Source organism: Camellia sinensis, chromosome 4 (assembly GCF_055761805.1).
Source record: "Camellia sinensis isolate YWXY chromosome 4, ASM5576180v1, whole genome shotgun sequence".
NCBI classification, from domain to species: domain Eukaryota; kingdom Viridiplantae; phylum Streptophyta; class Magnoliopsida; order Ericales; family Theaceae; genus Camellia; species Camellia sinensis.
In genome coordinates this window covers 162445566-162470480 of record NC_138964.1, presented here as the reverse complement: position 1 = coordinate 162470480, position 24915 = coordinate 162445566, and the positions used below count along the sequence as shown (strand labels likewise).

The 24915-nt window shown below is 33.7% G+C and overlaps 3 protein-coding genes across 10 annotated transcripts; 2 read left to right on the top strand and 1 right to left on the bottom strand.

Moving 5' to 3' along the window:
- Positions 1–2107: 2107 nt before the first annotated feature.
- LOC114261033 (uncharacterized) lies at positions 2108–5342 on the top strand. Its single transcript, XM_028201241.2, has 2 exons — positions 2108–3519; positions 4360–5342. The coding sequence occupies exons 1-2, from the start codon at positions 2372–2374 to the stop codon at positions 5126–5128; spliced, it is 1917 nt and encodes a 638-aa protein (XP_028057042.2). The 5' UTR covers positions 2108–2371; the 3' UTR covers positions 5129–5342.
- Positions 5343–8751: 3409 nt separating this feature from the next.
- On the top strand, positions 8752–14713 carry LOC114261032 (uncharacterized). 7 transcript variants are annotated; one of them, XM_082866760.1, is made up of 11 exons: positions 8752–9149; positions 9445–9522; positions 10545–10686; positions 10759–10890; positions 10994–11220; positions 11382–11484; positions 12079–12174; positions 12285–12452; positions 13140–13310; positions 13410–13510; positions 13966–14713. In XM_082866760.1, the coding sequence occupies exons 1-11, from the start codon at positions 8877–8879 to the stop codon at positions 14023–14025; spliced, it is 1551 nt and encodes a 516-aa protein (XP_082722886.1). In that variant the 5' UTR covers positions 8752–8876; the 3' UTR covers positions 14026–14713. The 7 variants fall into 7 exon arrangements, with proteins under 7 accessions (XP_082722886.1, XP_082722885.1, XP_082722884.1 ...); XM_082866759.1 differs by having other exon boundaries at positions 13931–14713; XM_082866758.1 differs by having other exon boundaries at positions 12070–12174.
- A 716-nt stretch (positions 14714–15429) lies between these two features.
- On the bottom strand, positions 15430–20744 carry LOC114261031 (RING/U-box superfamily protein). 2 transcript variants are annotated; one of them, XM_028201239.2, is made up of 5 exons: positions 19755–20744; positions 18478–18633; positions 17259–17357; positions 16985–17131; positions 15430–16036 (listed from the first exon to the last, which is right to left on the bottom strand). In XM_028201239.2, the coding sequence occupies exons 1-5, from the start codon at positions 20310–20312 to the stop codon at positions 15899–15901; spliced, it is 1098 nt and encodes a 365-aa protein (XP_028057040.2). In that variant the 5' UTR covers positions 20313–20744; the 3' UTR covers positions 15430–15898. The 2 variants fall into 2 exon arrangements, with proteins under 2 accessions (XP_028057040.2, XP_028057041.2); XM_028201240.2 differs by lacking the exon at positions 16985–17131 and having other exon boundaries at positions 19755–20738.
- Positions 20745–24915: the final 4171 nt, after the last annotated feature.

Below are 24915 nucleotides of genomic sequence, written 5' to 3'. Positions count from 1 at the left end.
GGGTTTAAACCGCGACCCGCCCGCAACCCGCAAATTTGTCATATTTCAAATTGCATCCGCCCGCATTATATTTGAGAAACCGCCCATTTATATGCGGATTGGGCGGGTTGGGCGGTTTGAGCGGTTCGGATAAACCGTTGCCCACCCCTAGTTAGATTCCTTTAGAGCATCTCCAACCCATCTTCCATTTCTTCAAAAATGAAGGATTTCCACCTTCAACACGTCCTCTAAATCCATCTCCATTTGGGAAGAGGATAAGTTGATCCTTCATAAGAGCATTTCCAATGCATCCTCCATAACTTCAAATATGAAAGATTTGAGGAGGGAGGATGAAAAATATAAAATCCCTTCCAAAACACTATTCATTCTATATTTTTTATTATATTACAAATAACTTTTAATATGTAAATTTAATTTTTATAAAATTGGCATCATTAAAAAGTATGAAATCATACCTTTAAAATGAGTATAATATTAAATATATTTTACAAAAATTTTAAAATTAAATATTTGTTAATGAACAAAAATTACTTTTTGATGAAGGGAGGATGAAGGGTTGTGAAGGTTTGTGGTTGGAGTTTGAATGAATAGTAACATATTCTATATTTACTTTTTGAATAAAAAAAACTATTTTCATCCTCTTGGTGAGAGGATTGGGTTGGAGATGCTCTAATAGAAGGGAGGATGAAAAAATAGAGAATCACTCTAAGACTCTATTCATTTTCACAAATAAATAGATAGGAGGGCAACCAGCTAAACATCCGGATGGTTGGCCGGTTCTTGTTTGTTTTGTATAGAAAATAGAGATTTATAATTAGAGTTTGAATGAATAATAATTTATTCTAAATCCACTTTTTGAATAAAAAAAAATATTTTGATCCTCTAATTGAGAGAATTGGGTTGGAGATGCTCTCAGTAACGAAATGTATACCTTTGATGATGAAATAAAGAGTCATTAAATGTGTCTTTCTTTTTGGAAAAATATTATTGCAGTGCATGTTAAAAAAAAATTACATATTAATAATAATCTTTACAAAGAAACTTCATAAGCATTACTCTTTACAACACTAATGTGATAAGCAAAAGGAAAATGTCTCGCAACTCAAATTTTGTGGCTCAAAAATGGCTCAAATGACCAAAACGACGTCGTTTTGGCCATTTTTATGTTGTTCTGTACTCAAAACGACGTTGTTTTGGCCATTTGAGCTACTTTTGAGCCACAAAATTTGAACTACGTAGCATTGTCGTAAACAAAAAGGTGTAAGGAAAATTAGTATGGGTAAGCATTACTCTTTTCTTTTTCTTTCCAAATTTTGTTTTTTAAAGAACATTTCAAACCATTTGGACATTCTCTGCACTATTGGCTCCTAAATTGACTCACTTGTGTTTCCTACTTGCTATTACAACTTCGCAAATCTTAAGGAAGCACAAAGCAAGAGTTCATAGAAGTGAGGTTTTTCTTGCTTTTTATAAACCATGCACAAGCTCCATTACATCATTCATCAATGTATATACATGTGAGAATTCATGTGCACCTTAGCATAGGTTTCCCTCCCCCCATGCATGTGATAATGTATTTTTTAGTCTTATAATCATTTTGAGTCAAAGATCACACATGTGACCACACATAAATAATAATCTGCCTCGTACTAATCTAAAGTATACCATTCAAAGTGATTAAACAGAAGTATTATAAAAAAAATTAAAAGAAAAAAAAATCTAACAACACAGAAATTGATTATAAAATTAAGACACAACTCTCTCACATGAAGTGAGTTTTATCTTTTTATGTGTCTTACCCATTTATGACAATTGTGCTCAATTCTATAATTGATTTATATGCAAATAAAAATACTATCCTTATAGTAAGATTCATTCAATAAATGCATAGTGTGGACCAATATATTTTTCAGATTTATGAGAGGAAGTCTAGGATCTGAACTTTAGACCTATGTGCTAACCTACAAAACAATTAAACAAAACCAGAAGGAATAAAATAAATAAATAAAGAACAAATATGATGACAGTGTAGAATAATAGCTACCTGAAATGTTGCATAACCACAACTATTCGTACAAAAATTGTTAATTTTTAAATGAATACTAAAATGCCACTAGATCTACTTGGGTTGACATGGATCATACTAGTTTCTTCAAATTCAAGAGATTATTATAACTACATTTATATTTATTTCTTGAAGATAAAAAATGAAGATGTGCACAAGCACCCATCTCAAATAGAAGTCACTCTTCCACGACATTTTTGCTCTCTTCATTTTCCAATCTCGAAGTAATAGATCAAAAACTACCCATAACTTCCAAACTCAGACTAAAAGCTATCCACAACTCGACTTCACTAGGCCTAGGTACCAATGGATCCACCACATCTCCCATCTCATCCGCCTACCACTACTGCTGTACCTGCTGCTGCCACCACCATCACCACCCATCTCAGCCATCCTGATTCAGCCAATTGCTCCCCTCGATCTCGCCATGTTGACACCTGGGACGAATCTCTTGCACACGTCCCAGGTGCCAAGCTGCGCCTCATGTGTAGCTATGGGGGCCACATTATACCCAGGCCCCACGACAAGTCCCTCTGCTACATCGGCGGTGTCACCCGCATGGTGGTGATTGACCGCCATTCCTCTCTCTTCGATCTCTCCTCCCGCCTCTCCTGCACACTCCTCAACAGCCGCCATTTCACCCTCAAGTACCAGCTCCCCAATGAAGAACTTGACTCTCTCATCTCTGTCACCACCAACGAAGACCTAGAAAACATGATCGAAGAGTACGACCGCATCACTCCGACAACGCCATTGAAAACTGCTCGCCTTCGCCTGTTTCTCTTTCTGGCCAAGCCTGAAACCGCAGCTTCAATGGGTTCCCTACTTGACGACGCCAAATCCGAGACATGGTTTGTGGACGCACTAAACGGGGCTGGTTTGCTTCCTAGAGGACTATCTGACTCGGCCACCATGGACTGCTTGCTAGAACTTGAATCTCATCATGGGGTTGAGTCCCAAAATGAATTTCTTGACAATAACAAACAAGGAGTGAAGGTGAAGATTGTCCAGGATGTGAATTCAACAATGCCTGATTCACCAATGGTTGAAACAAACTCGTCATTCGGATCAAGCTCTTCGACTCCTTCGATGTCGACCTTGCCATCGATCAAGGTTCGGGTTGAGGATAGTGGTGATCAGATGGTTGGGTTGGATGAGGCATTTTCACATATGACTGTTGTGCATAGTGTTCAAAAACAAGATGATGGGTTGGTTTTATTGTCAGCTCCATCACCACTTCCGCCGCCTTTAATGGTGGCTGCCACCACAGTATCGGCCGTTTCCGGGGATGATGAGAGGTCGGATCAGGGGGTGCCACCACCAACTGGGTTTAGGAAACCGCCATTGCCGCTGCAGACAGTGCAGAGGAAGGTTGTGGATGCTTATAATTTGCCATCGCCTGATTCAAAGCTTGCTGGGGGTTTCAATTTGCATTCACCTGATTCAGTAGCAAGGTATTCATGTGTTTTTGTTTTTTTTTTTTGAGTTGAGAATCTTCATCACATATTGTTTTTAGGCTCTGAAATTGCTGAGAAAAGTAAGGGAAAAAATATTTTTAAAAAAAATCACATCTTTTTGGGTTAACTAGCCAATTTTATTTGGGAAAATATCATAATGGTGTGATTTGCGGCATAAATTTAAAAATTAAGGGGAAATTTTTTGAAATTATAGTTGAAATGAAAGTTAGAAAACTAATTACTCACTTTCAATTTATGAAATTGCTTAAAATTTGCAATTATAGATTGTCAATCACAAAATAGTCCTAGATGTATTTGAATTTGACAGTTATAGAAAAAGGATAATTAAAAAATAAAATATATATAAAAAAAAAACTATGACAAAAGGGTTCATATGACGTACTGCGTAAAGTTTATATGCGAGTATAAATAATATAGATGCCTTTACCTTTCTTTTTTTTCCCTTTCTTTCTCTGTAACTTTGGTCATCGACTCTTGCAACCGACAATCACTTCCCCCATTATCCGCTACCACCCCAAGGCCACCCCCACCCTCTCGCAATGCAAGTTCAAACTGTGTAGAGTACGTGCAAATGGCCAAATCACAAGTAGTAAAATTGATTTTGCCCTAAAAATAAATAATAAAATTCATAAAATTGAAATTACGGAGCAAAATGGCATACAAGGCAAATTACAAGAATCATGAACGTAACCCAAATTATTTTTCTGCGTTAAACGGCGTGTTCCCATGTTGCTTTACTGTAGAATTTTCTTGGAAAATTAGGTTGAAGCAGATTGCTAATTTGACATGTATTTCATGGTTGGTTTTGGTTTTCAGTGATTCCAGCATTGCATCTTCAACTTCTCTCTCAAAACACACTGTTTACCAAGAGTCATCTCATCATGTCACAACAACTGAAAACAGAGTTCCTCCATCTATCCCAATTGATCCCAAAGCAAACATCTCTGATCCGAGCTCTCAAATCCCTCTTCAACAAGTTCATGATTCTTCACATTTGCTTCCTCCCCAACAAATACAACAACAATATGAATTTGTTCATGCAAACAAGCATTATATCCACCACCCCACTGTAACCGGTCAAGTCCCTATCTCATCTTACTACCAAATGTGTGCACCACCACCATCACAACAACAACAACTTCATCACCAAATCGATCAACAACAATATCCAATGTACTTCTTGCCAGTCTCCCAAACCCAATTCACCCAACAACCATACAACCTGTCTATGCAGCCTAATGTCGCTGACACTACTGTAAGCAGGCCACCATGTCCTTCCAATTCTCAACCTATTTACCCAACAAAACTAGAAATGGCAGCAAATGTGTACAAAACAGGCGCGACAACGATTGGTGGTAATCAATTTCAGCAGCAATATGTGAGTGTGGTGCCTCAGATGCATCATCACCCATCTCAATCACTTGTTGGCAGTACTACTGCTAATTATGGGTATAAATGTCCTCCTCATCCAACACATGACCAGCAGGTGTACTATGCTACTCAGTATCAAACCATGACTCCGGCTACAGCAGTGTTGTTGTCACAGGCTTCGGCACAGGTGCCTGCTGACAACACTACTACTTAACAGAACAGAACTTCGCAGCCATTGTAAGTCGAGAAAATTTGAGAAATTCTGGAGTCTCTGGCGGTTCTATCATGTGGTCTTCTTTTGCAAAACTTCTTGTTTCTTATTTGTGACAATAAAGGGATTGATTCATTGTGTTCTTTTTTATGTGCTTATAAAGTACAATGGAAGATTAAGGTGATAACTATTTATAAAAAAATTATAATGTAATGTTGATTAAGGTGATAATTGTAAAATTGCATGTCCAATTTGCTATTTCAACTTTGCTATGCTTTTTATACCAATGTTTTGGCCTCAGTTATGTTCTTTCTTTATCATTTCATTAGTACTCTTTTCTTATATACTCTTTTTATGATGAAATGAAACAAAATTAAAGTAAAATAAAACTTCGTTATGTAAAGCTGTCAAGTTGGCATTTCGCTAACTCACCATAAACAACAATGATTCATCCTCCCTTTTCCTCCCACCCCCTTTGACCCCCTCTCTCTCTCTCATTGGTTACATTTTCTTTTTCTTTTTCTTTTTTTTCCTGCTCCTCCAATCACCACCCGCCACGTGGCAAAGGGGGGTGAGGGGGTGACCCCCAAAAGGGGGTCCCAAGCATTATTCCACCATAAAATCGCAATTTGAATATTCTACTTTTAAATAAATTGCAACTTTCAAAAGTGTTTTTTTTTTTACAATAAAAAAAATATATTATTATAAGTTAACAAATCTTACTAATTTTTCTAAACATTTTTTTTTTATGAAACTTATATACATAATAACATGAGTCATGAAACTTTTGAATCTGAAAAAGATCCAATATTATAATGACAACTCCTGAGAGTAAAGAATAGTTTATAAGAATAGTAATTTTATAATTAGGTAATTAATGGGTAAATTAAAAACACATCCTTTGAGATTTACTTAAATTACAAATTATTTCTTGTAGTTTTAGAAATTACATTATACCCCTTAAAGTTTCTAATTTCATAACAAATAGGTCATTTCATTAATAAATCATCAAGTTAATTAACGGTTTTTAATAATGTTAAAATTGTATTTCAATTAATAATTCGGATAATTTTATTATTGTATAGGTGAATAATTAGAAATTTCACTTTTTTAATTAATTCTGTTAAATAAAAAATTCTAACAATGAAGTATTTGTAATTTTCCAAACCACAAAGAATCATTCGCATTTAATCTGAGGAGTGTATTTGTAATTTATCATTAATTAAAAAGTATAATTTAACAAAAAGATTCCTGACAGATGCCCTTTCATCAACCAACCGGTTCTATATTTTGATGATTTTTTTTTGAACACTTCTATTTTGATGATTGACGTCTTTCATTTTTCAGTGGTGCTACAGAGCCCGAATGGACAGCGGCTCGAATGGCTCAAAAAAAATTTCCCTAATTTTTTTTTTTTTTTTTTCTTTTCAACAGGAGAAAGGAGGAAGACGAAGAAGGGAAGGAAGGGGAGGGGAGAGGGAGGAAGGAATGGAGGGGGCCTAAAAAATGGAGGAGGAGGCGGCGAAGGCGACACGATCGGCGGAGGCGACGAGTGGGGCAGAGCCGACGAGGGGCGGAGGCGACGATCAGAGCAGCGACGGCGACGATCAGAGCAGAGCAGCGAGGCGGCGAAGGCGGAGGCGCGGCGATCGGCTATCGGCGACGGCGACGGCCTCTCCCTCTCCCACTTTTTCTCTTTCTCTTTCTCTCCTCCCTCACTGCGTATCAGACTGAGGAAGAAGAAAAAAAAAAAAAAAATGAATGGCTGAAACGACGTCGTTTCAGCCATTCGGGGCATTCGGGGCAGAATTTTTCGGGCCACCAAACATTATTCTTCATTTTTATGCTATTTATGTGAAGATCAGATATAATCACATATTTTATTGTCTTTAGTCTCGTTTGACAACTATTATAATTTAAAAGTTAAAAAATTAAAAAGTCAATGCATATCAAAAGATTTTTTTTCATTCACTTTATTTTTTACATATTTTTTTTAAAAAATTAAAAAATATTTTTAAATATATTAATTTTTTTTTATCATCTCATAATTTAGTCAAAAAAAATTTAAAAAAAATTTACTAAAAAGACATGTTCCTAAAAAAAAAAAAATTTAATATATTAATTTTTTTTATTATCTCATATTTTAATAAAAAAAAATTTACTAAAAGACATTCTCCCAAGCAAGACGTGTTCAAAAAGTCATAGTTTATTTTTAAAGTACACTTGCCCCTTTTTTTTAATAGTCATAGGATTATGTACCATATGCACTTTATCATTAAAAATAAATGGCATAATTTTATACTTTTTGAGTTATAATTAAAAAAAAATATTATCACTAAACATAGCCTAAGATATAACTAAATAACTCATAAGTCATAAATAAAATAATATCATAACTAATGAAAAAAATTGATCATAACTACAATAAAAAAATAACATAATTCCGGGTGCATATGGTGCACCCTTTTCAATGGTCTGTATATTAAAATTTCGTATAGTTATGATAATGACACAAATTAAGATACAAAAAATGTCAAAATAATTGAAATTTCAATGTATTTTTCATATAAAACTAATGACAATAACACATTGTGCTCTCATTAATATTTTTTTTTTATGCAAAGATTTTTATTGATTGCAATTATCAAATTTATTAATTTTTTTAACTAATAATACTCACATAATAACTTAAAAATAAACAAAATAAATTACTCACATAATAACTTAAAAATAAACAAAATAAATTATTAAAACAAAACTTGTGAATGAAGGGAAGGTTTAGCATCATCTTTAGACCTCGTTTGGGAACGGACTATTTTAATATTTTTTTTGATTTTTTACAAAAAGATATATAAAAAAACAGAAAGAATGATGTATTAATTTATAGAGAGTTTTTCGGTTTTTAATTAAAACTGAAAGTTACCAACTGAGATTTTAATAAAATCAATATCACCATGAAATTCATAAATTGCTTTTTGGCCAATAATTTTGGTTTAATAATATTTTTTTAAAATTTATCTAAGCAATAAAAAAAGTAAAAACATTTTTCTTCTCGTTAGACCTTATTTGAGAAGTTGGCTATTTGACTTTTTAGTTATTTTAACTTGACTAGCCTCTGTTTGGCAAGATAGTTTTCAGGCTTTTTTGGCTATTTTAGCCACAAAAAACAAAATAGGCTATTTTAGCCATAACAAACAAAACATCACATCCAACCCATAATTATTACATTCTTCTCTCACAAAAAAAGCCAAAAAAGCCAAAAAGCCAAAAAGCCCTTCCCAAACCAAGCTTTTTAGCCCAGGCTAAAATAGCCAAAAAAGCCAAAAAGCCAAAAAGCCAACCCACTTCCCAAACGGAGGCTAAAATAGTTATGTTTAGAAAGTTAGTTGATTTTTTTTTTTTTATAATTGATTTGATAATTGTAGGAGGAAAAGTAAAATAATTATGAATTAGATGTAACATTTTATCTTATTAATTATTTTTACTCAACTATCTTCTCAAACATTATTATTATTTGGTAAAATATTATTTTCTCTCATAGCTTAACAAACTTGACAATCATTTTATTTTTATTTATTTATTTATTTATTTATTTTATCTCTGAATCCCCAAACCAACGGTAAAAGAAATCAAAGTTGTCAACAAATCATACCTACGGAGCGGCAACATAAGTCAATAATATATGTCAACGAACGTAAAAGTACTGAGCAGATTATAATCATAATCATAGCCATAACCTCTCGTTTGCGTAATGGTGGTTCTTCGGTGGTCGGCGATCCAGATTGCGGCCAGAACCTTCTCTTACTTCAACCCGGTATGCTCTGATACCCGACCCGATTCTCCATTCTCCTCCTCCTCCGTCCGTACGCCGCCGCCGAGGTTGAGAGCGTTCAATGCTGCAGCGGCGACGACGAGAACCGCCACCGACAAGCCTTCGATTTGTACGGCGGATGAGCTTCACTACGTCTCTGTTCACAATTCTGATTGGAGGCTCGCTCTCTGGCGCTACAAGCCTCCTCCTAAGGTCATCTCTCTCCCTCTGGAATTCCAGTCTTGAAATTGTAAATTTTTTTTATTTTTTTTTGTTTGTTTGTTTCAGATTAGTATGTATGCAATTCATTTACGTACCTCATTTGTATATATACTATGCGTGTTCAATTTTATGTCTAAATTTTTTGGAAATATGGGTTAATTTTGAAAAAAAATGATTAGGCAGTTATTGTGATTCTGTTAGCAATTCTATGGGCATTTATATAACCGAATAGATACATACAGAAATAATATTTTTTTGTTTTGTGTGTGTGTGTGTGTGTTTACAGGCGCCTCCAAGGAATCACCCACTATTACTTTTGTCTGGAGTCGGGACGAATGCAATCGGATATGATCTCTCTCCTGATGTGAGTTTGTAATCTTTCTTATTGATTCTTTTATTGGTAATTTTTATTTATTAGCTTCAAATTTCAAAGAAATATGTTCTGCTCACAGTTTCCTTGTATCATTTTGTTGGGTTTGAATGACATGTAGGCTCATTGACATGTATCACTTAGGTCATCCTAAAAAGCATGTATGGCACTTGAGGATATGCTTACTATATCTCTTGATGCTCTTTCCATTCTTTTTGAATCGTTGCATTTGCAAATTGTTATTGGCTCAATAGTTGTCCTCTTTGATCTTGCACAATATCTGAAATCTTACAGCTTCAAGTAGGCGTCTCTCTGTTTAAGCATTGTGCACTGCACATTTGTGGACAATATAGATATTCTGTTGGTGTGACAACCCAAAAATGAGATTTCATAAAAAAAATAAATCAACCAATCCAATTCCTTAAAATACTCAAACACTAACAAATTCTTTGTTCCACTAAATTATTACTAATTTTTATTACTTTTTCTTGTATTGTTCTTTAGATTACCATGAAGAATTTCCTTCAATATGTTCTCTTCAGAACAGCTATCCTTTAATTTGGAATATAAGGATCTCACTTCACACTGGTGGTGCAAACTAAGTGGTTATCTGTTTCACATGGAGGCATACTTCAGTTTGCCTATTCTTGTTTCCTCTCACATTTCATATTCAATTTGGTTCTGATAGTTGAATAAGCAAGTTGGTGGCAATATGGTATCATCAATGATTAGATGCAACTTAAACCACAATTTGATGATTAACCGACCTTGGCATGCAGCTGCATAGGCCTATTCTAGAATTTGCATGCCATTGTCATTTTAATGGGATGAGAACTTAATCTGTCAGGGCCAATCTTTTTTAGGGTGGAGGATTTGTTACACACCCAAAACCTATTTTCTGTACTTTCTTCTTCTTCTCATGGAATTTTGCGTTAGCTTAACATTGTTATATACTCATCCTTTTTGAAGTTTTGATAGTGTTCTTGTTTTTGCTGATGGATTTGGGCTGTTTGCAGTCATCATTTGCACGTTACATGTCCAACCAAGGATTTGATACATGGATTCTTGAACTTCGTGGTGCTGGGTTGAGCACTGAAGGAGTGAGATCTGCAGAGGTCAAGAAGCCTGTCAATGCTATTTCTGAGAATATCAATCCAGGTATTGAGCATGAGAAAAATGGTGCATTCCTTACAGAGCGGTCACTTAACATCAACTCTAATGCTTTTGCAGAAACAGGGGTCTCTCCCTCCACAGGTGAAGGGACAGCGAGGGTTACTAAATCTGATAAATCGCGGTTGGTGACCAAGTTGACTAAAAGTTTAATGAATTTGTCAGAAAGACTCTATGGCTGGCTAGATGAAGGTCAATCATGATTAATGTTTGCTAAGTTATATGGTAAAATATCAGTACTCATAGAAGATGCTCAATTTTTAGAAATCTAATCATATTAAGGGAAAACTTTCAGGTTTATTAGTGGCAGGGAAAAATTCTGTTATTGCTAGCCAAATCAGGGATTTGAGCCAAAGGCTCATAAATATCATTGAAGATGGTGAACAATCTCTTCCTTCACAGTTTATTGACTTTGAAGACCGTCTTTTTACAACAATAGAAGATTTCCAGAAACAACTTGACCTGATTGTGAAGTATGATTGGGACTTTGATAACTATCTGGAAGAGGATGTTCCTGCTGCGGTGAGGTGACATCTCCTGATTGTTTGTAATTTGAGATGTGGAAACTAATCTGATGCACTGACTTCATCGTTGCCACATTATACATTGTTTATTGGAATAAAATACACATTTCCAATTCAGCAGTGTTATAATATTTTTGAAACTCAATTTCATCAATGTAGATGGAGTATGTAAGGACTCAATGCAAACCAAAGGATGGCAAGTTACTTGCAATTGGTCACTCCATGGGGGGTATCTTGCTATATGCAATGTTATCACGAAATGGTATAATGCTCCATAGTTTCTTTTTCTATCCCCCTTTCTGCTGTTCATAAATTGTTCACTCTTTTGAATACTAATCCTGCATGTACTTTGTTCCTCTGTTATTGTAATTTTTAGGACAGTTTTATAGGATGTAGAATTGGGATTCTAAAAGGTTGAAGTTAGTGGCCCTTTTAAATTATTATCTGTTAGTTTAATATTTCTCATTCTTCTTTTCCATTTCTACTCATCAGCAAGAAATAAAGAAACGGTCTTATAAATTTTTGAGACACTTGTCCGTTACCTTGTGTTTGCATGCACAACACTCAAGAAATCCTAGTTTGTGAAGACTATTGAGAATATCATGTTGAAGTAATTTTATGCATAGCTGAAATTACTGTTACGACAATGAACAGTTAGAAAGTTGTCTCTATAGAAGAGGTTATATAGTACGGTTTCCCACGTAATTAATAAAGTTTTAATTTTGTTACTTCTATTGCATGCTGTCTTTCATGTTGTTAAATGGTGCAAATACTTGAATATTTTGTCACAAAATATTGGTTATTGAACATGTTTTTATTTGTGTGATAAAATGTTGACTTTTTAAAGGTTTTGAAGGAAGGGACTCTGGGTTGGCATCCGTCATTACATTGGCGTCATCACTCGACTATACTACATCAAAATCATCAATAAAATTGCTTTTACCTCTGGCAAGTGGAATGGAACACTTACTGCGTTAGACAACTTCTTGCTGCTTTTGTGTGACAATTCAACGTCTAATTGGAATATGAAGCTGATCTTGATTCGTTGTGGCATACAGGCAGATCCTGCACAGGCTTTAAATGTTCCTGTTATTCCACTGGGAGTGTTGTTCACAGCTGCTTATCCTCTTGCATCCCGTCCTCCTTATGTTTTGTCCTGGTTGAATCCTCTGATATCTGTACAGAACTTGCATCCAGAGTTGCTTGAGAAGTTTGTCTTGACTAACTTTTGTAAGTAGATGATTATTCTTCCTTAACTCACATGATTAATATCAATAATTGCATTTATTTAAGTGCCTATCAAGAATATGCTAAATGTGGCATATTCCCTGTGCCAAGAATGAGCATTACATTGGCTCTTATATACATGTCAAGTGGTCTTTGTTGGACACTATACAACATGGGAATAGGTATGGGTATGGGGTTTGTGTCTGACATGTTAACTAAGTATGCACCCAACCTGTGGTTGGCAATTTGTACTCCTACTTTAATATATGATTTTACATAAAGCTCTTGTTATGTTCCTCTGTTTGCATGGTTAACAAATGTGAAAGGCCCATGCAAGACACCACGTAAACACACCATTTAACCATAAATAAAAGAACAACGTAAATATATATATACTGATAGGCCATTGTCATTTATTGGGATTTGATAAACCCAACTCTTAGACATATACCCACACCCTGCAAGTTTACAGGAGTCTACAAAATGTAGACATTTGTGAAACCTGCTCCAAAGGATTTGAAATCATGTCGTCCAACTTACTCACAATCAGTACTTGCATTATTTGAAACCTATTGTTGAAGCCAGTTGTCAATTGATAGACCTGGATGGACTCTCTTTTTTCCTCAAAAGATTTGTTGAGAGCTTGATCCTCATTACAATCTCATTGCCATAATGGTGCTCCGGTAACAGGTACTGTACCAGCTAAGCTTCTCTTGCAGCTAACAACAGCCTTCCGAGAGGGTGGAATGTGTGACAGGAGTGGAAGTTTCTTTTACAAGGATCATCTGCGAAAAAGCAATGTGCCGGTTTTAGCACTTGCTGGAGATCAAGACCTAATTTGCCCACCTGAAGCCGTATATGGTACAATATATTAATATGACTTGTGTATCTTTGATATGTTCTAATTTCTAATGATTTTTTAACTGTTTATCTCTGTCTGTGATGCTATCTGTGGTGCAGAGACAGTCAAGCTGATTCCTAAGAATTTGGTCACCTATAAAGTTTTTGGTGAACCAAGCGGTCCACATTATGCTCATTACGACTTAGTGGGAGGTCATTCGGTATGTGCTGATTTTTTTTGCCTTAAGAGATTTAAGCGACACATTTTATTTTTTGGGAGCTGGTTTGTTTGGCTTTTTTAGTTAGGCTTATTTTTGTCTTTTCGTAAACTTTTTTTTTAAATTATGTTAAATTTCTTTACCGTTTAGATCCGTCTCGACTAGACATTCTTTAAAAAATGAAATTTTTTTTTAAAAAAAAAGTTCAAGAAGATAAAAATAAGTTAGATTTTGTAAGCTTTTTCGATAAAATTTGGTTTATTTTTGTTTTTGATGAACTTTTTTCAAAATTGACTCAATTTTTAGAATCATCAAGTTGGAAAAAAAATTACTACGAAAAAAGTTTAAAGAAAAAAACAAAAAATAAGTTGTTTTTCTAGTTTTAGCCAAATCATAACATGCAATTGACATGCTTCATTGCAGCTTCTTGTGATATATCTGAAACTTTCTAAATGCAGGCAGCAGATCAAGTGTATCCATTTATAATCGAATTTCTTAGTCGGCATGATAAGACCTAAATTTGCATAGAGGGATAGAATTCTCATTTTTCTTGGCCGCCTGAGTTTTCACTTTGATGAAGCAAGAGGCAACATCAATCAATATATGAATGCAAAAAAAGTGTAAAGTGTGATTAAATATGTATGTTACTGTTGTAAGCAATACTGTTTTCTGCTCATTGTCGGTCAGGAAAGAGTAGCAACCAAAAGACAGGACGGTTCATTTTACAGTTTCATCCGAGTATGTTTAGAGAAAGATACCTATCGCACGAAGCTTACTTTGGAACTTGTTACGCTCCCGATATCTTTTTAGGGGAGAACAAACTTCATTCAAGTGGATGTTCCGGTGTACTTGTAAAGTGAGATTTCTGGAGCAAGTTTAGGATTCCGACTTTCTTTTATGCTGTATTTGGTTGGGGGATTTAGAGAGGATTTGGAAAGGAAAAGGGAAAAGGTGTGTGAAACTATGTGAAATATAAGCATGATTTATTCACATTTCACCTACCTTTTCCATTTCCCTTTCCAAATCCCTCCCCAAATACCCTAACCAAACACAGCATTAGTAAACATATAGAGCTTGATACGGTATCTTCTCTCTTGATGCCAACAATGTTACGCAGACATGTAAATTATTTTATGTATGTATCTTGATCTATATTACAGTGCTATGTTACAGATTTTGAAAACAGTATGAGAATCCCTTTTGCTATGAGCTCTTTTTATATATTATAATACTTGGAGAATTAGGTCTTATCAAGACTCTCGTGGTCTATGTGGAACAAGGAACCTAAGTGCCAAATGCTTAGAGAACATGTTTGATATTGGTTATGCTTGCAAAAATTTTAATAATTGTAAATAAAAATTTGTTTAGTACCTATTTTTATTTTAAAAAACCTGTAAATAATTTACAAAATTTATTAAATTGTAATAATTACAAAAAAATTAAAATAAAAATTCATTTCTCCCTCCTCCCACATTCTCCATCTACCATCACCCCCCACTGTTATCGATGACTTCCTCCAGTCACCACCTCCTTTAGCTGCCAACCACCTCTGACAATCAACAATCACCCCCACACTGGCAACAACCCCTTTTAATTACTACCTCTTGTCAAAAATAACTTCTAGTGAACACCACTATTAGTCGACAATCACCTCCGTCCACCATTTTCAACCATCACTTCAGCTACTACTCACATTGGCCACCTTTCACTTATTTTCAAAAATTCTAAAAATCCATGTACATCAAACATGCTTTTATTTTCACTTTTATTACAAATAAACATAAATACGTTCAATATTTCTTGTTTACAAAAAACAATAAACTATGGCTGCAACCAAATGGCTCCTTAGCACACTTTTTAAAAAAAAAACAAAACAAAACAAAATAAAACATGAGCAATAATCAAATATGAGCTGCTCCAAATGTTGAAAGTGTATACATTGTTAAATATAAAGGCAAGCCTTCAAGTTTCTTAAGCAGAGCTTGAGCCTTAAAAGCCTTTAATCCAGAATCATTACTGTATAATAATAATAATATTTATAACAACACTGCTCTGCAAAATAAATCCAGAATCATTACTAGTAAGAGGATGATACAGGAGCAAAAGCATTACATATATTGAACATCTAGAATAGTAAGAGGATGAAATGCTGAAGAAAATCGCTGAAACGATCCCAACGATCCCAATTGATTTCCCGAACCATAACTTTGAACCAACATGGAATTCTCAATCACCAAACACCCATCATTTCAAATGCATTGTGTAGAAAAGGACCAAACTACCACAACAAACAATGGATTCTTGTTCGTGCAGGAGATCGAAACTACACACAGTGCAGGGATCAATTCATATTAGTCCAAACACCACTAGGGTTTGTGAGGATGGCAAGTATCATTCTTGAGCTGCTGCTGCCTCAGTTTTACAGATAGGGCAAGTATTTTTCTGCACAAGCCACTGCCTTATGCAATGAATGTGGTAGAAGTGTCCACATTCCAGTTTCCCCGTCTCATCTTCTGCTTCATAGTCCTCCTAAATAGTATAAAACAGAGTTATATGCATACCAAAGTTTATATATCTGTTTCTGTACTATTATATAAAACAAACAACTCAGTTTGGCATGAACAAAAAGAATTCGGTTGCAACAAGAAAAGCGTAGTGGAATTGTGTAACTTTCTCACTTTTATGGGTGGTATGGTTGGAATGGAACAAAATTGAGGACAGATAGTCATTATGGAATAGACTGTCATTTGCCATTTTTTTGGGTTTCCGTTTTCTCTCCTTTTAAGGCTCATTTCACTCACCTTTTCTTTCCCTTTTCCTTTCCAAACCATACTCAAATCCATAATCCAAACACAACTAAAGGAATTCCATTCTTTTTTATTTGTACATATTGGAGAGCAATGTGTCATGTGTAGTTTGAGACGTTGATTTCCTTTATTCTCTCTCTTTTATTTCTTCCTGCAGACTCCTTGTCCTCTTGTCGTACCTTTTTCTTCTTTGAATGAAATTCCCTTTTGTCAATGATTTAAATGTGCGAATTTTGCAATTTTTCCCATACAGACCCTTAAAAACAAACAAAAGTTTCTCAAATATTAACAAAGTAATTTTTATTAGGCTCTGTTTGTTAACAAAAAAGTAATTTGCAAAAGCAATGTGGCTGCAATTTTACATTTAAACTTCTGGATAGTTTGATGATTGAGAAGCGGTTTGATGAATGAGTAAAATCATTTAATAGTTTTGGGCAGTTTGATAAATGATAAAAATCATTCATCACATGTCACAGTTAACAGATGTCAAGGGTATTTTTGAAAGGGGACACCCCCCCCCCCCCAAAAAAAAAAAAAAAACCAAAGTGTGATAGGGTACACACCAGTGTGTGCCCTTTATAAAATAGGATAGATATAAAAAGATAAACCAAGCTTTGGAAAAAGGAAATTGAGAATAGAGGACAGCATTAAAAATCACTGATGAATGAACCTGACAAATGCTGCACTTCCATTCAATTTCCGAGAATTGTGACCACAAATTATCCAAAAGCTTTGTTTTTCTGAGGCAGTGGACTATCTCATCCTCTTTCAACCCAGTATTCACATGCCCAATTCTATCGCCAAGCTCAAGCAATTCCTGTTTGCAGCACCAAATCAAGAGCTTTGATTGAGAGATACAGTGATGCAATCACTAGAAGTCTTCAAGATTTGTTTAAATAAAACAAGGGCCTAAAATGCATTTGTTAAAAAAAATAATGACACACCTCGTATGACATGTTATCGACATCAAGTCTCCAGTCTCTGTATCGATCAAATCCATCGGATCTTCCTCCCATCATCAAACTACTTTGGAGCATCATGATCTGCAGACCAGTCAACACTGATTAAAGATATGTTTAATATTTCCTGAGATAATAGTTGGACTCAATAATTAAATATAAAAGCTTCATCCAATAATTTTCCTAATTGCTTCTTCATTTAAAAACATTATAAAGTTTCAGAGGAGAGAAATGCAATAGCATTCACGGAGCTAGAGAGTATAAGCTTTACAGTTGATTAAGGAAGATTTAGGTGGATTTGCATTGAAGAACATGAAATTCAGTAAGGCATTAGGACTAGATTGAAGACGAAATCGGGATGAGTCCAAACTCCAATGCAACAACGAACTAAAATATATACTATTGACAGTGTCACAGTGGTATGTGTTTGCAAGCACAAATTGTAAGCCTAAGCATTCGTGCAGCAACATGGACATTTTTAAAGAGCCATCACATATCAGAAACTAGTACTTCAACATCCCTAAACATATGTAAAACAATTTTTGGTTCTTCGCCATCACTTCTTGAAAGCTTAGCCAACACCTAATAGGAGCATTGCTAAAATAACATCCCTACAAATCCAACCTATTAAAAGTATACCAAAAACCCTCAAGAAATATATGACATTGTACAAGTCACTGCCACTATTCAACCATCCAATGGATACTTTATAATATATGCAAATAATATAATTGCAGGAACCAAAAGTAAAAAATGAAAATAATAGATGAATGTAGTAATGTTAACAATGTGTCTAGTTTTACTTCCCTCATTCTGCAATTGTTAATATAGAATTTAGAAAATGAATCAAAGTGATCAATTTGTCATCATGTATACATGTAGACTTTTCAAACAATAATACATGTATATATGTAACAATACATATTTCTGTATAGCCATGTCCTTACCGTGTCCATATCTTATCCTAATTCAGAATTGGCCATGACATTTATGAATCATGTCCTGTCTGCCGGGACTACTTAAAGCACCAATTAAGCTTGATCAATAAAGAAAGCCTGATCAAGCCTACAATGGCCCTTGTTTGGTGTAGTTTATGGGAGTGCTTATAGTCATTTATTTCTTATGGGAGCCTATGCCAGAGTTCTATGCAGTTTCTGCTTATAGCATACGAGTCCAAAATGAATTAAATAAGATACAGACAAACCTCAGCAAGGCCATCAGGAGAACGATGCCGATCATGACGATGATACCGTGCACCAAATACATCCAATCCCGGGTGCATCATTCCAAATGAATGATCAGAATCCATAAAAGACATAGGTTCAGATCTCACCGTCCTCCTCGTAGAATATGAAAGACGCTGCCAATGCAAAAGAAGAATTAAAGCAGTTTCAGTCAGCTCACGCATATACTTCTCCACATATATAATTATGATAATAAGGAGCTGCGTTGATGAAGTTACAGATTTCATATATTCACTGAAAGTGAAAGGGCAATGCAATATACATGTCAGAAACAATCAAGAGACACCTGAAGACATAAAAGCATGACATACAAAAATGATCACTGATCAACAGTTAATGCACATAGCTAAATGGAAGCGATGCACAAAAAGTAGATAAGAAAAAGGGTACATTCACTTACAAGCAATACTACATACCCAAAATTTTACCCAGAACAATAAATGAATGGTTCAAATTCATTGCATGCATAGACCCTACAATACACCAATCGAATCTCAACCAATCTTTACCATTCTGGTAAAATTCTTCACAAAAAATCTGGGCATCTATCTTTTTTCCTTAAATTATGTACTGAGCAAGGAATACAAGAAGGATTGGAACAAATACCAACCGTAAAGGCAAATGCTAACTAGTACACTGTTTAATATTGGGAATGGTGTGAAAATTGCTACGGAAATAGATGATAAAGGCTAAAAGAGTTACAAAATTAGTGGAAAAAAAATGTTTTGAAATAAGGTAAAGTATTGGTCTTTTTTCTAGTGCCCGAGAGGCATTTGTTAGCAAGACCCTATATTGCAAGACATTCCTAAGAATGGCAAAAAAAATGACAAAAAATCAGCAATAGACAATGGAATATATAAATATAAAGAAAGAAGAAGAGGAAATCAATCCAACCATGCAAGTACAAGCCTGGTGGAGGAAAGAAGGATAATCAGATAAAAAGCAAAACTTCCCAAAAATATTCATTCAGTTCGTACCAGAAAAACCAAGCAGAAGGGGCAATAATTTTTTTTGAAGTAAAATCCCAAAAACAAAGTATCAATACCCACAAAAATGCCAAAAACATTTCAACCTAGGATCCAAATGGGCAACCAAAAACAACACAAAACAAGACAAAAACTACCCAATTAATTAGTACTAACTCAAGATCAATCATTAAAACAGAAAAAAACAAACACATTAAAAAAAAAATTCAAAACAGCAATCAAGAGAGGGAAGAATATATATATATACATACCTCCCTCTGATTCAACTTTTCACCATCGACTTTGGATCTTCCAGAGACAGTCCTCCTTGACACAACACAATCAACAGAGGAAGCATCAGTGGTGAAACCAATCCCAGGCCCACACCAAACATCAGGAACAACAATCACTGAGGTCGATGCTGCTGCTGATGATGAAGATGGGTTGTTGTTGTTGCTTGGCATAACCACAGCTTGATTGGGGGGTTTGTTCTTCCTCTGCTTCTTCTTCCTCACTTTCTTCGCTTCCCAATTCGCCGAATTCCGAATCACCGCCGGCACCGATACCTTGGACGAGGCGGCGGCAGCGCATCCGAGCCCCCTGAATGTCCCCGATGTGAAATTCTTCTTCTTTGGGGTGGTGGTGGTGGTGGTGGTGTTGAAAGTGGAGAGGAGGAGAGAGGAAATGGTGGATTTACAGCGAGTGGATTGGATGATAGAAGGTATTTGAGGTGGGTTTGGATCTGTTTCTGGGATGGGTTGGTTGTTTCTGGGTCTTCTGTATCTAATCTGTTCTGCTATTGTTGAGTTATCATCAACAATCACAGGCATGATTGTCCAAGAAAGATATAAAGAAAGAAAAACAAACTGTGGAATGAATTAAGAGGGAACAATGGGTCAAGATGAGAGAGAGTAGTGACTTTGGATGGAATTAGGGGAATGGATTATGGAATAGAAGAGGAAGAAGAACAACAGAGAGTGAGAGAGGGAGAGAGAGACAGAGAGATTTTTATGATTAGTATTTTAGAAGAGAGCCTTCCTTTTTGTGGGTTTAGTTTAGTTAGGTTGGGGGTAGTGGGTGGGGTTCTATTTGTCTTCTTGTTCGGTTTCTGTGGGTGGTGGCTGTGGACAGCAGCCTCTGAAACTCTGTCTGGACACACTTGATAACTTTTCTTTTTCTCTGGTTTTATGGCTTTAGGAATTTGAATCGATGCTGGTGGTGATCTTAATATTTAAGGGAAATTACAATCACTCTCTCTTTGCCTCCGTTTGGTGAGGGCTTTTTCATGGTTTTTTTGGCTATTTTAGCCACAAAAAATAAAATAGGCTATTTTAGCCATAACAAATAAAACATCACATCCAACCCATAATCATTACATTCTTCTCTCACAAAAAAAGTCAAAAAGTCAAAAAGCCCTTCCCAAACCAAGCTTTTTAGCCCAGGTTAAAATAACCAAAAAAGTCAAAAAGCCAAAAAGCCAACCCACTTCCCAAACGGAGGCTTTATATGTTTCCGAAATAATATTGTTAGAGCATCCTCAACAGAAGTCTTAAAATTCCTTCTTACTTATTTTAAGGGGTAAGTGATTCTCTATATACCTACTTCAGCTCTCTTAAATAGAAAGTCACTATAACTCCTTTATATATATATATTTTTTTTACTTTGCTTTGTTTAGAGACTGTAGTATATATTTATGATTTTTATTTTTTTAAAATTTATAATTATAAATTATATTTTAATAAAATAAAGAAAAAAATAGGAAGTTTGTTAATAGAATAGAAAAAAAAAAATAGAGCCTCCGTTTGGGAAGTGGGTTGGCTTTTTAACTTTTTGACTTTTTTTGCTATTTTAGCCTGGGCTTAAAAGCTTGGTTTGGGAAGGACTTTTTGGCTTTTTGGCTTTTTTGAGTTTTTTTGTGAGAGAAGAATGTAATGATTATGGGTTGGATGTGATGTTTTGTTTGTTATGGCTAAAATAGCCTATTTTGTTTTTTATGGCTAAAATAACCAAAAAAAAGCCCAAACCATGGCTTCCCAAACGAAGCCAGAGTGTGTTGAGGAAAGTAAACAAAAAAGTGATTCCTAAAATAATGAATGAATTTTTTAATAATATTTTAGGATAAAATTTAGATAAACGGGTGGGAATGCTCTTAGAGCATCTGCAGCACTTTTATAATAATTTTTTATTATTATAAAGGATTAATTTTTTTTAAATTCTTATTCAGCAGATTCTTTATTCAATGTCTCAAATATAAATATTGACACAGTAACTTTTTATTTATAGAGAGACACTATAGATCTCTCATAACTCATAAATTCTTATTTTATTTTCGCCAAATGTATGCAGAGGATGTCCCAAAATGTCTTCCTGAATGTCCTGTGAGTGCCCTGCAGCTGAAAAAGGAAAATACCTAAAATTAGCCTAACTGGTCGACCAATTGGTCAATCGCCAATCTTTGGGTATGTTTGGTTTGAGTTTTAAAGATGAGTTTTAGAAAAAAAAATTCCAAAAAATTGTTTGGTTTGAGATTTTTCTTAAAAAAATTTCAAAATCACTTTCTCTCTCTTACACATCAATCAATCACTTTTTCTCTCTCCTCTTTCATTCTCAATCACTTTTTCTCTCACACACATCTACTCAATTACAACAAATTATCAAATCATCCCAAACTCCCAAACTTCAAAACTACTTTCAAAATATACAACCAAACAAACCAAAAAAATTTCTAAAATAACTCTCCCAAATTTTTTTCAAAAACAACTCTCCCAAAAACAACAAACACAAGCCCTTTATTTTCCTCTGTTGCGTGCTGGTATTTAGTTGGCATGTGTTTTTATTATTTTATTATTAAAAATATTAAATTTAAAAGTAGTTAAAAATATTATTTTAATAAAATAGATAAAGAATAGAGGGTTTATTGGGAGAAGTAGATAAAAAAAATGATTTTTAGAATAGGGAATGAATTTTTTAATAATATTTTAAGATAAAATTTAGGTAATCTGCTAGGGATGCTCTTACTTTGTTATTGTCTAAAATTATACTAATACCCCTTGTCATCTAAAATGATTGTAACCCTTGTTCGTTTGGCACATTAAATTTGATGAAATTATGAAGATAATGAAAAGATAAAGTATATTTATTTCTATACTAGTGTGATGTTATTAATTTGTTATGACTACATCTATAAAATTACCTAAAAATATTCTTCACATATAATATAATTTTTTTAATCTTGTAAAATAGAAGGCAAAATGATAAATTAGTCATTAACTTGTATGAATGGATTAGTTATCCCAACCCTCCCGTGAAAATGCTAATCCCACCGTGGGATGGATGGATTCATACTCCTATTAAATTATTAATATCATGACATTTTGATGCACACAAACATGGGTTTGGTAGATACCATATCTTGGCAATCCAATCCTCTTTTTCAAATCTCCAATCAAACGTGACCATAAGGGATTACTAGCTCAAAAGTTAGATTTATTTTTCAAATTTATTGATATAACAATTAATTAATTTAAGACAATTCTCTTTCATATCTTCTCTTAGACATCATTAGATCTAAAAATAAAATTATATATCATTTTCCAGGACTATAATATCATTCTTGATCAGTCAAATTCACTCCCAATCAAATAGAAATAAAAATTGTTACTCTCATCATCCATCGAATGTCCTTCATTTCCATGTCCCGCCCTCCACAACCTAAACCACTACTTTTACTATTAAGGTTTCGTTTGGGGACTGATTATTTTAGTCAAAAAGCCAACTAAAACTAGTCACATCACCTCTCTATTTTTCTGCACATCTTTTCATAAAAAATCAAAAAGTTACTAAAATAACTTGTTCCCAAACAAGGCTTAAGTAGGGGTTTGGAATAAATTAAAAAAGTATATTTTTTTACTTACATACACTTATTTTGATCATATCAATTAACATCTATCAATATATTCTCTTTACTTTTCTAACTACTTTTCTACATTTTTTTTAATAAAAAATAAAAAAAAATACATTAATTTAAAACATCTCAAACCACCCCTAACACTGCTATAACAAAACTCTCGCTATATCTCATCTCTGCTTCCTAATTTACACTTGATAGCTTTAGATGTTTGGGAAGAAGGGTGAGGTAAAATAATGTATTAAAATATAAAATAAATTAAAATAATTAATAACACAAAATATTATATTTAATTTATAATTATTTTACTATTTTTTTCACAATCTTCAAATCAATTATAAAAAAGAAAAAGAAAAAACAAGAAGAAATCAATCAACTTCCTAAATACAACTATTTTAATAAATTTAAAATAATCAAAAAGTAAAATAATTAATTAAAATAACTAACTTTTCAAACAAAGTCTTTATTGGCTTTTTTTGGCCGAGGCTAAAATTTGGCTAAACTAAAATTAACAAAAAAATAAAATAGGTTAAAATAATTAATAAAATAAAATGTCACATCAAATTCATAATTATTTCATTATTTTCTCACAAATATCACATCTAATTATAAAAAAATTCAATTATTTTTTAAACATATAAATTTTAATCTACTAAAAAATCAAAAATTAAAATAAACTATTAAAATAGTCATCTTTACAAGTTCATTGTTGATGATGAAATACATATGATAAACATATGATTGAATAAATACATTCCATTTACATAGCTGTCATTGATAGATTGGTTTGGGGCTTTGACAGGTCATCATTGGGTGGTTTTGGGGTTTGTTGAGAGAAGTGGCAATACATTGGATAAAGTAAAATGGGGTTTGGTAGTGAAATTAATGATGAGACGATTGTTAAATAATTTTTTTTTTTTTTTTTTGTGTGAGAGAGGAAGATGGGTTAAAAGTTATGAAGTAATTTTTAACTTATTTTTCAAAATAGTCCAAAATTGTGATGTTTGGTTGTGGTAGGCGGGTTTGGTTTATCTCTCAAAAATATATTTTTGGAGAAATTTTTTTTAAAATATATTTGGTTAAAAATTTTAAAATTATTTTTCTTTTTATTACATATCAATTAATCAATTTTTTTCTTTCTTCTCTCATTTTTAATTTTTTTTTTCTTATATTTATCTATTCAACAATAAAAAAAAATTAAATCATTCTAAATTTCAAAACTATTTTCAAAATATACAACTAAACTAGTTTTTAAATTATCTCTAAAAAATTATTTTTAAAATAATATTTCAAAACACAAACTAAGGTTAGTTTGACATAAACTAAATAATACAAAAAGTCAAAAAGTCACTATCCTATTTAAGTCACATCATCTTATTTAAATCACATCACCTTTTTAACACATCACATCAAACCCAACTCATATAAGCCAATAAGACAAAAAGTACACTTTTTTAGAACATTCCAAACCAACCCTAAAGTAAGACTAGTGTATTAGAAAGGAAAACTAAAAGGGTTGATTCTAA